Source organism: Rattus norvegicus, chromosome 5 (genome assembly GCF_036323735.1).
Source record: "Rattus norvegicus strain BN/NHsdMcwi chromosome 5, GRCr8, whole genome shotgun sequence".
Taxonomy (NCBI): Eukaryota; Metazoa; Chordata; class Mammalia; order Rodentia; family Muridae; genus Rattus; species Rattus norvegicus.
This window is the reverse complement of record NC_086023.1, coordinates 81529838-81547193: the sequence shown is the minus strand read 5'-3', so window position 1 is coordinate 81547193 and position 17356 is coordinate 81529838. Positions and strand designations below refer to the sequence as shown.

The 17356-nt window shown below is 47.8% G+C and overlaps 1 protein-coding gene across 13 annotated transcripts in view; it reads right to left on the bottom strand.

The window, feature by feature from the left end:
- Positions 1–17356, bottom strand: part of Zfp618 (zinc finger protein 618) — a 166314-nt gene that overhangs the window by 33171 nt on the left and 115787 nt on the right. For 7 of the 13 annotated variants that reach the window (XM_063261297.1, XM_063261299.1, XM_063261298.1 and 4 more), the window contains 4 exons: positions 12475–12563; positions 11656–11716; positions 11490–11567; positions 3372–3461 (listed from right to left, as the gene is read on the bottom strand). In XM_063261297.1, coding sequence (XP_063117367.1) covers positions 3372–3461; positions 11490–11567; positions 11656–11716; positions 12475–12563 — 318 coding nt within the window. Of the gene's footprint in view, positions 1–3371; positions 3462–11489; positions 11568–11655; positions 11717–12473; positions 12564–17356 lie in introns of all 13 variants that reach the window. The other 6 variants (XM_008763813.4, XM_017593751.3, XM_039111067.2 and 3 more) reach the window with 1 other exon arrangement.

Here is a 17356-nt window from a genome sequence, read left to right as displayed (position 1 = left end):
CCCCCTCCTCCCTTCTTTTCCTTTTCCTCCTCCCTCTCGTTCTCTTCCTTGACTGCTCTTTTCCTCTTTCCTCCCTACCTTTCCTCATCATTGTTATTTTGGTAGAAACTGGCAAGCCTCTAACATTTACGTGAAAAGATAAAGTTCCTAGATGAGCCATATATCTTTTTAAATAGAAGAATAAAGTCAAAATGTAAGAAGAGCAGTTTTAAGATTTCCTAAAGAGTTGTAATAAATAAGACCGATGGTGTATGTATAAAGATAGAAAAATGGATCAATAGAAAAGAAAGCCGTTTACCCTTAGACACTCAACTAGTCACAGCAAGGGACTGAACAAGAAAAGGTTATGCCAACGAATAGTGTCAGACGACTACAGTGTACACAGAGTAAGTCCAACCTCAGTCACAGGTGAACTCAACTCAACTGCAGATCTAAATGTGGATGTTAAAAAGGTCTGGAACACTCTAACCAGCACGAACAAGACTGGTTCATTATGAGGCAGGCAAGGATACTTGAGGAAAGATCCAGAAAGCACCTACTGTAGAAAAAGAATGATAAAGTATCCTTCAGGAATGACAGTCACCTGCTCATCAGTGTGTGTTGCACAGAAACTACCAGATTTGCCAGAGAAAAATACCCATGTGACAAGGGATGCGGACCAACTCAAATGGACAAGAATTCTGACAGCCAATGAAAGGACAAACCACCACCACCACACACACACACACACACACACACACACACACACACACACACACACACACACCAAAAAACAGACAAACAAACAAAAAAAACCACAGGGAAAATTATCTATACAAATATTTTTCAGACTAAAATAAGGAGATGGACAGTGAGTCAATGCTACCATGAAATAGAAGTCAAAGCCACAAGATGCCACTGACCACACAACCAGAAGCAGACTGCCTGATACACCTAACACCCCACAACACCAGGCAATGGAGTTCCTGGGGAGCCTATGGGCTATTTGGAAATGGTTTGTCAGTTATAATAATAAAAAAGGAAACAAATGTATTCCTCAGTAGCTCATCCCTTGGTATCTACCTTTGAGGAATGACCCCCAAGCCCACAGACAGTACCACAAAAGTGTCATCCTAATGCTGGTACTGACCCAAGCTGACAGGTAAGTGATCAAACAGACTCAAATTCTGCACAGTGGTGGATCCATCAGCAGTAACAAAGGAGCTAATATTACAACACATGCAAGGCTTCAAAATGTTTTGAGAGTGAAATCAAAAGCAGACATAAGCGCACACATGGGACTCAAGACAACTTCCAGTCAGCCTTCTGGATTCTTGCCAGACCCAGGAACACATCCTCAGCCATGGCCAACACCCCATCATACCTTCCCACTCTGCTCCTACCTCTCCCAAAGCCAGCCCTACACAGCCCCATCCTGAGGCTACTGTCTCCTGCCCAGCCTTGATGAAGCCAATCTTGGCTGACACTAGCCTAAATCTCATGTTACTACTTTTTTTTAAAGGTGCTTTTAAAATCCTCAGAAGACATCAGAAAGTGGGGGCCAGAGAAACACATTCAACAGACAGATGCCTACAGAAAAACAGAGCCTACAACACAGATAAAAACCAAACAAAAATAAGAAAACAGATATAGGGTGTCCATTGGGACAGAAGCACTAGGCTATCAGAGAAGTCAGGGTGTACGTAGTGTTCCTCTTCCTGTCGTGTGCCAATGCACATGACACACAGCTTCAGGGTGGAGGGGTAAGCTTACAGATGCCTGGAGGAATTCAGGGCCTACCCACCATCTTACTAACATAATGAATAGAACAGCATGCTCTGGGAAGAAAAGAGATAGCACAGATGCTGACGAGCTCCCTCAGGTCTTGTGAGAAGTCCTCTCACAAGTGCACTCTAGGTAGCACACTCTTTGGCACTGGGCAGCAGCTACCCACAAACAGCCCTGACGCTGGGTACCAACATCAGGAGTAGACATCAAATGGACAAGATGGTACCCAGCCTGTAGAGCCGCTGGCGCTCTCTCTCTCTCTCTCTCTCTCTCTCTCTCTCTCTCTCTCTCTCTCTCTCTCTCTCTCTCTCTCTCTCTCTCTGCATTAGGGCCACAGTAGATGCCTACCTGAAAGTCATCTCCTGTTGCTGATGTCAGTCCAGATTCTGGCGTAGAAAGACCATAAGAACTCCCACAGATGGAAACCTGATCCCAGAGGAGCTCACCATCCAAAGGATCACACAACAGCCCAGCACAGAACTAATCTAAGAACTACAGCCCAGTGCAAATACAGGATTGAAGCTGCCATCCAAAGAGGGGTGACCCTCAGCCTTACCACTCTGCCAGCAGAGAGGAATTCCTTGGGAAGCAACCCCTTTTGAGCAGTGACACCTCTCCCCTTCCTCGGATACTCTCAGGGAGGCTACCTGCCTATGCTGCTGCCAAAGGCCTGGGACCACCCCAGACAGTGGCTTAGATGCTGTGACCCCGTAGGCTGTCCCTCTCCCCAACTCTTCTCATTCTCAAAGTGGGGGATCATCCTCACAGTTATGTAGTGAGATGTCCACACAGGTAAATTAGCAGAGGCTCCTGAACACCTCACCCTAGTACCCGAGATGCTATGTAAGTCCTGCCTCATCCCAACTTATGTCTCTCCACTGCACAGGAAAGGGTGAGAGGCTGAGACCCTCCAGCTCATACATTTAGGGATAGACCTTCCCCTGACTGCCATCTGCAGAAAGCTACCCAGGAAGTCACCAGGTAGGCTTCCAGGCATCAGGAGACTGGAGGGCTAGATGCTCCCTGGAGGGGCTGTGGTGTACCTCCCTATCCTTGCCAGGGGAGGAGTAAGGGATGACCATGGTCTCCAGTAAGCCTGCGAGCCCTGGGCCCAATTTTCAGGTCTTTTGCTTTCCACAGTAGCATGCTGTTTGTCTCCTTAGTTTTCTACCACTCGGTCTATCTTGCTCTCCCATCACCAACGTTGGGCCTTGGTCCACTAGAAGGAAATCTACATCACAAGATAGATACTGTGGGGGTGTGAGTAGAGTCAGGACATCCACCATGTGCTGGTGTCTGGAAAAGGTGGGGACAGGGCCCACTGCAGTTCTTGGACAAACCACATCTATTAGACACCTACTCTATGAGAGAGTATCCTAAGCTACTTTGAGAAGGCTCTTCTGAATCAGTTTCTGAGCAGGCTTTCTAGGCCATTCTACCTCAAAGTCTACCTCGTGGGCCCAGGACAGACCCAGACACCTGATAGCCCGGACCCAAGTTCACCTTATGGACACCTTCCCTGGCAAGACTCCAGAGTCCTGGCCAGTGGCTAACCACTGTCCCTCCCCAGGTCTCCCCATGCCCCGACTGGAGAAGTAACTCACTGATGGGGGCATGTAAGGCCACGTGCTCCTGGTAGGGTGTGTAGTACTTGTATTGCTTCCCACAGAACTCACAGGTGTAATTGCCGGTTTCTGCAGAAGGAGAAAGAAGTGTGAGAACAGGCACCTGCCCCCCAAGAGATCAGCTCTCTCTTAGCACCCAAACTGCAATTCATTGTGGGCTCACCAACCAGACTCAACTTGGACTGTGGAGTTGGTACTCTCTGGTTCATCCCGCTGTGGCCTCTTTTTCAATTCCTGACAGTTGGTGCTCTGTGTATGGGGTGGGGCTGCTGAGATGGGTGCATGTACACATGTGCATGGGTTCTCATACGTGCGGAGGCCTGAGGTCAACGCTGGGTATTTTCCTCCACAGTCGTTTACTTCATATTTTGAGACAAGGTCTCTTGCAGGGCTTTTGGAGGACTGGCTGGCCAGTACCTTTGTCTGCCAGCTTGGGATCGCAGGCATACGCCACCTGCTACACCTGATTTTTTTATTTGGGTCCTGGGGATCTGAAGTAAGGTCCTCATGTCTCCATGCAAACACTTTACGAACTGAACCAACTCTCTTGCCCCTAACCACTTCATCCCTCCAATTTCCTCGTTGTAAGAGGGAGGTAACAGCAGGGATGTCCAGAGGACTGCCGTGAGGGTTAGCTCTGAGTGTGGAATTCTTAGAACAGTGCCTGGCATGTCCCAGTCTCAGGTCTCGAAAGCCCCGGTCCTGGTGCTAAGAAGAACCCAGCTGGACACCTAAAGCCAGCCATTCCATCAGCCTCTCTGCAAGCCTTGCCCACTGCAGGAGTCACAACCACGGTCCCTTATCTCCAGGGTGTCCCTAACCACCAGAGCTGAGGTCCTACTTCTTAGTCCTCACTAGGCTTGAATATTTGTTGTTTGCTTATTTATCATTATATGTGTCTGAGGTGTGTGGGTGCATGCATGCTACAGAGTACACGTAGAGGTCACAGAACAACTTAATGGGGTTGGTTCAACCCTCTTTCTACCTTTGCATGGGTTCTGGGGACCAAGCTTTGGAATCAGGCATGAGGTAATGAGGCAAGCACTTTATCTCTGAGCCATCTTGCTGGCCCATCCCTGGGCTCTTGCCAGTATATCTCTCTAGGTTCTGCCCAAATTCTCCTTTAAAGACGCCTGATGTAAAATGGTTCGTTTGGGGTCAGTTATAAAACACTGACAAATATGAGCTCAAAGTTTTTTTTTAAAGGAGCAAGTGCCATCTTCGACGATCCCTATACCAAGGGGAACATCATCTCCCAGGGCATCAGCAGCTGCCCGGCCCTGCCCCACCCCGCTCCACCCTCCTCTCGGGTGTTTCTCTGCTGCTACCGTTTGTCTGGCTCCTATGGCCTTGAATTAGCCAGCCCTGATCGATATCCTCTTTGTAACCTGGTGTATTCAATCGACAATACTTTGTGGACATCTTGCCCAATCAATAAGTATTGATCTCCAGGACTGCCTTTATTGGCTACATGGCTCCCATGGGACTTGGGAATTTGCTGAGCCAGTTGCCCTCCACCAAGGGACACTCAGACTGTTTCAAGTCACCCCACCCCCTTATTAAAAAATGCTGGAATCCACACCCGTGCAGGGGCTTTTGCACACTTGGTACATGATCTAAAAATAAAGGTCGCTGCTCAGGAGCCTGCCCGTGGCTTCCGAGGGATAGGTGGGGAAGGGCAAGCCTTTTGGAAGCTTCTGCTAGCCATGGCACCATCACCCAACCACATCCTGTACTATGACTACCCCTCTATTTTGCATATTTGACCTGGGAAGGAGGACCCAATTACTTTACAGGTTTATTTTCCATTTCTTTGATTTCTAAGGAAATTGATTATTTTTCTTGTATAATTAACTGTAGTTTTTCTTTTGTGAATCTCCTTTAAAAATCACTAAACTATTTGTAGATTCATGGTACCAACATTCTGTCACATGTATTACAGGCAGCCTTGTCTCTGCTGGCTTCTTAGTCTCCCTTTGCTTTCCTCTCCCAAGATGGACGCTTTAGGATTTTGCGTAGTTAAACGATTTTTGGATCTGACTCATGAATACTGAAAAGGTGTGTGATCTTAGTCCCTGTCAAGGTTATTAGATCAACTGTATTAATTATATTATTTCAGTCTTATATAACCTTATCCGTTTGCTCCAGCCAAGACTAGAGGCTGCAATAAACTCCCCCACTCCATTGCTTTTCTGGATTCACTTTTTAATTTAGGCACATTATTGCTTGGTGTATGAAAATTTGTGGCTCAAAATCTTTACTGGCGGACTAGGAAACTTGCCTAGCATGTAGGATGCCCTATGTTCCCTCCCCAGTTCTGCATAAACTGCACATGGTGGTGCACATTTGTAATCCCAGCAGTAGGGAAGCAAGGCAAGAGGTTCAATATGATCCTCATCTACATATGGGATTCTATGTTATCCTGGGCTATGTGACATGAGACCCTGTCCTAACACACTGCACCTAAGTGGTTCCCAGACCAGTAACATTAACACCAAAGGAGGCTGACAGAAACCCAAGATCTGTTAAAAGAAAATCTCTATGGGTGTGGCCCATAAGTTCGTTTTAATGAGAACGTTCCAATGCATGGGAAAGTTTAAGAAGCATTGCTCAAACATTTAATTAAACCATTTTATTAGTTCGTCTGGCGTTAATATTATTAAGTTCCTAGTGATTTGTGAGGTCGTGATTCCTACGTGTTTGCATGTGTCTAATGACATGTTCCTACACAATCCTATGCTTTCATTCATTAAGCAGGGATGACACTGATGTGGGGGCTGAGCAGAAACTGTCATGTCCTTATCCTCAAGGAGCTATGTAGAAAGGGAGGCAGATGATCAAACCATCACACAACTTCAAAGCTGCACCCACGGTATGCAGGCACAAGGAAACAGACAGCGCCACAATAAGCCATGACAGGGGCCTTTAATCTCTTTAAGGGAGAAGGGCAAAGTCCCCAAGAAAGTGCACACAGAAGAAACGAGAAAAGATAAGGGAAGAACTAGGTACAATGCTGGTAAACCATTAGTGATTGGGATTACTTCAAATGAGCTTGACAGCTTCCGTTTTCTCACCGGGGAGATTATACGGCTTGCTTTTATTGCCATGATCGATTTGGCTTTACATGGTGAACAAACCCAAAATGTTCCAACAAGATGCCCCAAGAAGGGAACTCCAAGCTCTGAATCTCTGTGCCACACATAATGTCATTACAGATATTTAAGATCACTTAGAGGTTATCTACACACATATATGAAAAGTAAGTACATTCTGCATTTAGACTCAGATCCCATCCTGGAATATTTCATTATGATATGCAAAAATCTAAACATCAAAACCTATTATTGGTTTTAAACATCTTGGCTGCAGGAGCGTCAACCTGCACTTTTTTCTGTGCTTTATACACTGGCTTGTCCTCTGGGGCTCTGGCTGCTTAGGGTAGGAGCTCTTTGCTTTTCCATTTTCACCTTGTTCCATTATTTTTCAATATTCCTTATTATTTTAGACAGCACTGCTAATTGTTAACAGTGGGACAGAAATGGCATTTTAAAGCCTTTTACTTTTGAGAAAGGGCATTTAACTGGCCACTTATTAAGCTGAAACAATATTTATTTGTATTTACTTGTCTCTTTATGGATGCCATGTGTGCGGATGCCCATGGAGACCAGGAGTGGGTGTCCGATCTCCTGAAGCTGGGGTTACAGGCGTGTGCTATAAACTTCTGGATGTGGGCACTGGGAATTGAACCTCCGGTCCTCTAGGAGAGCAACCTTTAACCACTGACACTCTCTCCAGACCTTTTTCTGAGACATTTTAGCACATGTAAGAAAGTCTCACAGCACAGATCAACCACCAGGCTCTACTCCAGAGATTCTGATGCCACAGATTTGGTCTGGAGTCAAAGAATTTCCATCTTGGATAAACTCTGAGGAGCTGAACCTGCTGGCAAGGACCACACTCTGAGCCCATAGGATTAGCTAGTCGGTTGTTGTGCACAGCACTGTAACACTTTACTGTGTTACTCACCAATCCATGCCTCTCTTTTACTTTCAATTTTTATTCTGTTTTAGGGGCAGGCTGGCTCTGAACTCACTACATGGTTGCGTTTGGCATGCCCCACTATGCCCAATTTACCTGGTGCTAGAGATAGAGCCCAGGGAGGGTCTGAACACATTAGGCCAAGTATCCAACTACCAGTTGAGCTACTCTTGGTCCAGTTTTATAACTCACACCTACATTAGGATAATCTATAGCATATGCACTCAGCTTCTGTAATTTGACCTACAATGGTTTAAAATGTACTTGTTCTGAGTTCACACATCCCCTGACACTACAGCTTCTTGGGTGCTTATACATGCTCCACCAATCAGTTTGCTGAGTACATTTTTAAAAAACGTTTTTCTAAATGCACTTTTTATTTGCATGTCAATTCCAATTTGTCCAGGTATAAAATTCTTATAGCCTCTCTCCTTCCAAACATACCCACTTTCTTAGCACATACAATATTGCCAAGATGATGTTCTTATTCTCAAGACGTCTGCTTGAAACTCAGGGGTAGATATGACTTGTTTTCTACATGTAGATGGATCATTTTCCCTTTTTCTACCTACAGGTTTAAAGCCACTAGGATCTATTGATGTCAGGATAGCCACATCCTGACATTATGACAAGCCTTTCAAACTCTCACACACAGAAGCTCCATTAGCTCAGCAACTTTTTCTTCTATGATATCTTTGCGATCTTTGTCACACCGGTCACATTATCAGTTCCTTTGAGCCGGTTCCCTGTTCTTACACATTTCTCACGGTCTTCTGTTACCTTTTTGATTATGTTGCTAATTACTTCCATGCAGACCAATTCTGTCATTAACGCCATGCAGTGCTCCATTCTGCTTTTGTATTGTTTCCCCAAAAATCCTTTCTCATCTTCTTCTGTTCTGTTCCTTTTTATCTTATCCTACTGCTTTTCACCATACAGCCCCAGGCACCACAGAACCTCAGGGCCATACAACCATAAACTGTCCGCCTACTACCCACATGCGGAAGTGCTAGACTCTACTGTGATGCCATATGGAGTTGGGAGCTTTGAGACTTGATTAGGATTTGGTGAGATAGTGAGGGTAGGAACCACATGGGACTAGTGTCCTTAGAAGAGACATCAGGTCTCAGTGTCCCATCTCCCTTCCCCTGCCACCCAAAAGGGGTGACATATGAAGTTCATTTGCAAACCAGGAAGACACAACTCACCAGAACCTAACCCCATGGGCAGGCCAACATTGGGCTTCCAGATGTTGTAGCAGTTACTGGTAATCCTTTAGGTTGTGTGGTTTGTTATGGAAGCCCACGTGGGAGATGAGTGGTAACAATTTCCTCTTTCTTCTCCTCCACCACTTATTCCTCCCTTTCCCCTCCACACAGGATTCTTGCTTTGTAGTCTAAGCTGGCCTTGAACTTGAAATTCTCCTGGCTTAGCACTCAGTACTAGGATTACAAGTAAGCACTGCCATATTGAACCTATATTAATTTCTTATATGTGATGAACAGAAATGGTTCTGTCTGGACTTGGTGACAGTGTTTAGAGATACAGTCTTCCCTGGACTCTTCTACGCGCTTTCCTTGTCAACTGGAGTTTTCATTGTTCCCGAGCTTTTGTTTCTGATTTTCATGTTCTCTCCCTTATCCAAGCATAAAGATCATGTGAGCCAGCTTCCCTTTCTTAGTCGATGAAAACTGTTCTCCACGTCCCTCCTGCCACGGCCACAGCAGCCAACCCCAGTCTGCAGCTGACGGTGACTGGCAGCCAGCCAGCACTCTTCTTCCAACGACTGTCCTGTTTACTAGGACTTTGCTTCCTCCTCTCCCACAGGCTCAGCTGATGCTGCGTGGAAAGCAGACACTCCTCCAGGAACCCTCCTGGACCTTTGGGGCTTCCCTTAGGGTACCCAGGCTCCCCTTGTCCTATGCCCATTATAGTTTTTAGAGATTCATGCCACGGGTTTCCTCATATAGTATCCTCTTCCTCTCCCACACACCCTCACTCTACAGGGATCCTGACATGGGTGCAGCTACCTTAGTTCTGCTGGGGCAAGCTGGGGGTGTGCTGATTACCAACCCTGGGTTCCTCAGGGAAATTCCAGCACACTCAGTGGGGAGTTCTCCAGACCCTAGAAAGGGCTGCACATCAGATTATGCACAGAACAAGGTCCATCCTGCTCCGCACCCTATTTTGTTTGTTTGTTTGTTTGGTTGGTTGGTTTGGCCTTGAAGACACAGATTCTCTGTGTGGTTATGGCAGCCCTAGAACTCACTCTATAGACCAGGCTGCCCTCAAACTCTGAGATCCATGAGAGCCATCTGTCTTTGCTTCCTGGAGTTCTGGGATTAAAGGCATGTGCATCCTGCATCTTAATGGGCAGTCTATAGGTTCTACTTAGTTAATGTGACAAAAACCATGCTAATTTACTTACAATAGTGTTTTACCTAATCCCTGTGTTCGTGCTGAATGGGGAGGGCTGTAGTCATTCCATGGCAAGGTGGATCAGACAGACTTCACAAGTAGGAGGACACCATCCAGCTTGGTGCAGAGTTGGGGTGTAGGTTTGGGCCAGCTCTCAAATTCCTGTCCCTGTTGGCTTCCCAGTAACACCCTCATCTCACACCCTGGATAAGAGTCAGGAACTGGGCTGGACCTATATTCCCTAGCCATGGAGATGTTCTAATTCCTGTCCCCGGCTTCCGGGTGAGCGGAAGCGCCCTGGCAGGGGTGAGCACCTGCTGAGCTTCTACAGTGTCACTCTCAGTTTGGAGTTTGTCTTCCCAGCCCACAAGATGATCTTCACACTCCCATGTGTCCAATGTTTACCATGTAGGCAACAGGCACTGCATGAGGCCCTCTGCAGACACAGTTCCCTTTGCAGCTCCTGAATGAGTGGAGAAGAGCAACCCCTGAGCATCTTGAGAGAGCAGGAGGAAAAGGCCCCACGGGCAGCATCTGGAACCTTCCAAGATCCCAGGCAGAGCTCCCTTCTGCACAGCATCCCCCTCTTTTGTGTGTTAGCTCATCAGATTCCTTTCCCCCTCATTCTGTTTTGGTGTGTACTTTTGCAAACAGCCTTGGATCCTTATTGTAACAACAGTCCATAAAACTCTCTTCTTGTAGGACAGTTACTGAGGCACAGGAAACAGGTGAAAGGAACATTCTGGAACTCTGAAGGGACAAACAGAAAAGTCTCCCTCTTTGTGGTCCTACTGTACCTGCTTCCATTGACCATGGGGATCTCTCCCTATCTAGTCTCCTCCTAGCAGCCTGAGTTCCTCTCTACCCTGACTCTGGCTCAGCTCCATAAAGACCAAGACACTGGATCCTAAAACTCAGAGTCCTCAAAGACATGAATCCACCACTGTGTCTCCTCCCTTTGCCAGAGCCAGTGTGTATGTGTACACACCATACACACCTCTGCCTGTGAGGTAGGGCTCCATTCCCACCTGTATTTGCCTTGAAAGCCTCTCAGTTTTCATTCTTTGGGTTCTAGCTCTCTGCTCACTTGTCTACGATCCCACACCCCTGACCTCCATGTGAGTTGCCCAAGTATAGAGCCATGTCTGTCAACTACATCTGTACAACCTTCAAGACAAGTTTGCTGAAGACAAACAACTTGTAAGAGTGGTCCTTGTCCTTGGGGGTTTGATGGGGGTCTACATCTGGAAGTAGCTGCCCTACTCAGCTCTGTTCACTGAGGTCCCTCGAATGTCCTCGGTCATTACCCTCTGAGTACCTAGCACGTTCTAGGTACTGTGTTAACATGCAGTCTGCAACCTCATTAGCATCTACCACTGCTATGGGAGGCAGAAGTTCAGGAGGCTAACAGGGAACCATAAATGAATTGCCAAAACAAGGCTAGCATGCAGCTGTGGGGTGGCTACTGTCATTCCCGTGACCTTGACCACACCCTGACTGCAGCTCCTTGAAGGCTAATGTCCTGAGACTGCTCAGCCCAACTGTCAGCTGCAAAGTTCCAGATACAGCCTTCCTAGAGTACAGTTCAGCCCACCTCCCTCACCCAACCCCACCAGCCCTTGACCCCAGGGTCCCGCATACTTGGTCCGATTTTCTGGAAAGGCTCTGGAGGCTCCTCCTTCACCTCATCAGTGGCCACAACACCTTGGTCAAAGGGGTCTGTGGGAGAACACACAGCCTTAAGCATGCTGCTCACCCCAGATATAAGAGCTGGGGACAGAGAAAATGGGCGGTCACAAAGACTTACCTGCCTGATTCTCCGGAGCCCCCTCCACACTGAACACTGTACCCAGGCGGGAGGCGACAGCCGCAGGAGGAAAAAACAAACAGGAGTCCTGTTAGTCCCTGGAATTGCTACTTCTGCCAGCCATGCCTAGGTTTATGGGGTTGCCTGTGCCACCAGAAGGCCTGACCTGGCCCATGAGGAAACCATGAAGAAGGCAAGGCCACAGTAAGACACATTGCCCAACCCTGGCCCACTCTTCCTCCTCACTAGGGGCTCAGAATGCCCCAGCAGGCATGGGATGGAAGAACAGGAGGAAAGGGGCTCAAAGAGGATGAAGGGAAGCAGGAGGTGAGAGGAGAATGGGGCAGAGGCAGCAGGCCTTATACTGCTCCTCAGTGGTGAAGGTGTAGGACTAGATGGGGGAACCTCAAGTCCTTTCTGGGCATAAAATCCTCTTTCTAGGAATCAACATTCTACAGAGGAATAGCTTGAATTTATTGTTCTAACACTCACCTCTATAATCTAAGATGTCAAAGGACATCATTCATTTTAACAAATTGGTTTAATTTCACTATAGAATGCAAACACTCAATATAAAACTGTAAAATAGACTTGACCTCAAGTTTCAATATTCAACTCACTTTGAACTATAAAAAAAACCCAGCAGTTACATTTGGATCTGCCACAGAAGGGAACACGTATATGAAGGGACATTCCCTCCCCAGAATCCTTCATGGGAGGTTCCTCTCCCCGGGGATATATGGCACTATGTGGTGACAGTGATCTGGAAGAGGGGCACTTCTCTGGTGTGACTCCCAAGAGTGAGGGGCCTGACTCACCATCCACAGCATGGAGGTCTCGGTGCTCCTGGAAGCAGCTGTAGTATTTGTATTTCTTCCCACAGATGTCACACGTGTACCTGAAATTGTCTGGGGAGAGGGAACAGAAAGATACAGAGCTTAACAGCACACTGGTCACCCAGGGTGAGGTTGCTGCTCAGTGCACCAGACCCTGGAATCAAGATGGAGCCAAGCCAGTCCAGCCCCAGTTGTAGGGTCCGATGGAGAACTTGATCCTGGTCCATTGGGCCTCAGCAACGCCCACCTCTTCTGAACAGAGGCGGCTGTGGTCCTACTCACTCCCCGGACCTCTGAGCTCCTCCTCCATGCTTAGGCAGGGCCCCCTCTATCCCACTCTGAACTTCCATTCCAGGGCAGCCTTAGATTGCATTCTGGGACTATAAGGCTTGGATTGTGACAACAGGTGTCCTCTGTGCAGATCCTAAGACACCTGGGAGTTCTGATTCCCCAACTGACCCTCAAACCCTCCCTGTGAGAGCTAAGTTCTCTAGGACCTGACTCTAGAGGATCTCGTCTCCCATCTCAGAATTACTGCAGTTCCCATGGAGAAGGCCAGGTAGATGTAACTGTGATCAAGGTAGCTGGGCCAGGCTACCTTCTTCTTCTCTTGGGTTTTCTCAACCTGTCTTTTCAACAGAGGGGAGAAGCAGTCTCCTATGAATGTATGAGTAATCTGCCCAAGTCCTACAGAGGCCTGGCTTCAGAGGTATGCTGATGCCCCTTGCAGCTAGTGTTCACACCCCATGTAACTCCTTCTCTTGGTGATTAGGAGAATGTGGTCAAAGTGATGGGGTGTCATTCTGAAGTTAGGTGACAGACAGCTAGGGCATTGGCCTTGCACAGGCCACCTGATCCCTGCCTGCTCACTCTGTGGTGGCTGCTATGTTCTCAGTTTAGTCATAGAGAGATGCAGGTAGCAAGGAGTTGAGTCTGACCCTCTGAGGTCCTTAGACTAATAGTTTGAGAGGGACAGGACCCTGCAACCCTCACCTCCTCACTCAACCAAACCTAGAAGAAACCCCTACAAGCTGAGCCCTGAAATGAGACCACAGCTCTGGCCAACCCTACCTGTAGTCCTGTGGAGTCTCTGAGCCAGAGGACTCTGAAAAGCCACATTCAAATTCCTAACCATAGAGACTAGGAGAAAACCAGGGTTGGTTGCTTTGAGTCATTAAGTTTTTATAGACTTGTTCTACTAAGATAGCTAACACTGGCCCAAGTTTGCCTGTTCTGTAGGCCTCCCACAGTGAGGCCAGCAGCAACCAGGCCTACACCTTTCCTTCCAGGGCACACCCTCTTGCATTTGGACTAGCTGAGACCCAGTATATGTGAATGACCCGTGGAGAGCCTATGAATTCTATCTCCCCAGGGTCCCTAGGCAGCATGCAGAGAAACAGCAGCTTACTGAAAGCTGCACAGAGGGAAGAAGAGAGAGCTAGGGACCAATTATTCACTTAACTTCAAGCCAAAGCAAGTCAGGGTACACGGCCATTCTGTGCTTAGATAAACCACACTGGGGTGCTTTGTTCTTTCTGGACCCGTTTCCTGCTCCTTGGCATCCAGTAGAAGAGCCAATGAAATACTCCATGCCAAGGCTGTACCACCCTGGGTAGGATAGGAAGGTTTCTGACCCCTCAGCTGAAGTCAGAGACATGAAAAACAGTAGCCATCTTTCTTCTCACCTCTGCCTTCATCTCATCTCTGGAACTGGTGTCTTCTGAGGGTGTCTTAGCAGACACCAAGACTGCAGAGATGAGCTGTCACCACCTAAGGAGCTCATAACTTACACACTTGTAGATATTCACAGGATCTAAGTACCAGGCTCTTCCAAGGGAGAGCTAGTCTCTGCTCCCCCTCCCCCTCCCCACATTCCCTATCTAATTTCTGAAGTGGGGGGCAGGGACACAAATCAGGTGACCTCAGGTCCTCTCTAAAGCTGCTACTTCAATACCACCTCTTTTCCCATGGCAAGTCGGGATTTTTCCTCAGAAAAAACCTTCTTCCCATTCTGTCCCATAATCCTGAGCTTCTCTCATAATTCTATCTTCTTCTCTGGATACCAAGAGGGAAAGCTACCCAGGGGCTAATTCCAGATGAGGCTTCATCCTGACTTTCCTCTCCCAGATTGCCCAGAGTTGCCTGCCCTCTGCCACTGCTCCCTCTGCTTGCTTCTGTCTGCCCACAGTGTCTCCTGTCAGAAGGCCTGCTCCCTTTTCCACAGGCCGCATTTCCCTCCCGCAGTTTCCTGTCACTGAAAGCCACCCCACCCTCCCCGCTGAATCCACCCTGTCTTCTCATATTCCAGAATTTTAATGGAAGGGTTGAATAGGGAGAGAGAGAGTTATTCCCAAAGGAGTCTGTTCAGTTAAACCATGTTTTCACAAGAGAGCTTGGAGTCCCAGGAATGCCACCATAGACCTGTCACAGGAGACAGATTCTGGGATGAGACACCTAAGTCCAAACCCCACTCTACCTTCACAAAAGTATGACTGACTTTGGATTCACTCCCTAATGCCCCTGTGAGATGGGAATAACAGCCTATAGAATGAAGAATGGAACAAGATCCAGCTGTAAGGCATTTTCTTAATTACTGATTGATTAGTGAGTAAGGGCCCAGCCCATTGTGAATGGTGCCATCCCTGGGCTGGTGGTCCTGGGTTCTGCAAGAAAGCAGACTAAGGAAGCCAGCCAGTAAGCAGTCCCCTACATGGCCTCTGCATCAGCTCCTGCCTCCAGGTTTCTGCCCTGTTTGAGTTCCTGTCCTGACTTCCTTTACTGATGAACACTGCTGTGGAGTATAAGACAAATACATCTCTTTTCTCCACAGGTTGTTTTTGGTTGTGGTGTTTCATCATGGAAATAGTAACCCTAAGTAAGACAGAACACAATGGCTACCACCTGACTAACAGGGTAGATGTCACCTGGCAGGGTTTTCCAGAGAAGACCTAGGAGATGAATATGAGAGCTGGAGAAGGTATATGGGGGGGGGGTGGTCTTCGATCCTCTCATACTGAGAGATGGGTGAGCAGGTGGGTGTATCTCTATGTGTGATACTGGACTGTCTCCCTGCTAAGTGCATGACAGATCCTTAGACTAGGAAGCATAAGGACTGTTTGGCCAGGCCTGTCTCTACTGCTAAGAAGATGAATGACTTCCACTCTCTGGGACCCGGAGTCTTCATGTGCAAAGTGGCAGTCTGAAGTTGACAGGAGCCTTTCAGTTCCAATGCCCTACTGCTCTGTGCCAAGGCTGACCCATACGCTCACTAGACACAGAGCGCTGCTCTAGGCCTGATTTAGGTTGAGACATAAGACAGAGAAGACAACATTCTGGCTATGGAAAAAATGGCCCATAAAGAGGAAGGAAACAAATGAGGAAAGGTCTAAAAACGAGTTTACCACAGCACCAACACCAGTGAGCCCATGCAGTGGAAACCAGATACAGCACAACAGCCCATTGACAGGCTTCTACCGAGGCCGGAGACCCAAAATAGCCAAGGAAGGAAGGATAAATAGGCAAGGTCTTTAAATGTGTGGCTGACCACAGGCAGACCACAGGGGTGAGAAAAGAAGGGAGGAGTAATTGAAGCAGACAGAGACAGGGCTGGGCTGTGGGAGAGACTGCTGCCGTGCCTCCCCAGCCATAGTATGCGGCAGGTGTCTAGCCAACCTGAACTCAGGATCTACATCAGCTTTGCTTCCCGCTCAGAGTCAGTGACTCAACAACAATGACCTCAGGGCTTGGCTTCAGGTACAGAGTCTTCTTCAGCTCCGGCTAGTGTAAACACTGACCTGCTCTGCTTTGGGGAATATTCATTATCTTTGAGTATTCTATAATGGGGCAACAAAAAAATGAACAGGATCACATTCTGGCTCCTGGGGTCAGATCCTGTCACCATCTTTACTGGTAGGGATCTAGCCTCATGTCCCCTTGGAGTTTCACTACACGTAAGGGGCTGGGGACGGAGATACCATGCCCCTCCTCATTATCTGGTCCTCCACAAAAAACATGCCTTGGCCCCCACAGAATAAAGTGTTTATGTCTTAAGCAAGTAGCTTGGTCTTTCTACCCACAGAAAGTGCTGTGGACCTTTGCTCAAGAAGCAGAAAGCAGACTCTTTCTAGGGTGCCCAATCTTCTGACTTCCATTAGCATTCCTTGCACCCCCCCCCGCCCCCAAGCCTGTGCTTTCTGACAGTAGATGAGCTCCTCTGTGCCTGGCTTCATTCATCAGGGTAAGAGCTCTGTGCACACACCCATTGGTAGCTAGACCACATCCATCCACACTTCTATATGAGGTCCTTTAGGTGACTGGACTTACCCAGCCACTCCCAACACTCAGTACCTGGGTGGCTTCTGCTTTAGAGTTGTCAGGGACAACACTCTAAGAACATTTGAGTTTGATGGACCTAGATACATGTCCATCTGTGATAGTCACTGAAGGTAGAACTCTTAAAGCTCATGTCCACAGAGAGGGTGGAAGGGTAGAGGTTTGACCTCAGAGTGTACCCCGTGGGCTGTCTGCTTGTTATCTCATGAGGGTGGAGTTGGAGGGCAAGCAGGACTTGTGGGCATCTATCACAGGGCCCCAGCATCTAGAATCCTGCCTGAAACAAAGCACCACGATGCAACTGTCCCAGGGGCTGAGTGTCCTCTGGGAGAACTGTTCTCCAACATAGCTACAGAACCCAAAGCCCATAACTCAGGGTCCAAAGTACACTGACAGCTTCTTCCGGGGATGTTCATGGTGGCATGGGACACCCATAGCAAAGATGTCAATTACGTTCGTGTGAGTATAACTCAAGGTTTCCCAGAGATACTTGGTCAGAGAACCCTTTTGTGAGAGGACCCTCCTCAGAATGT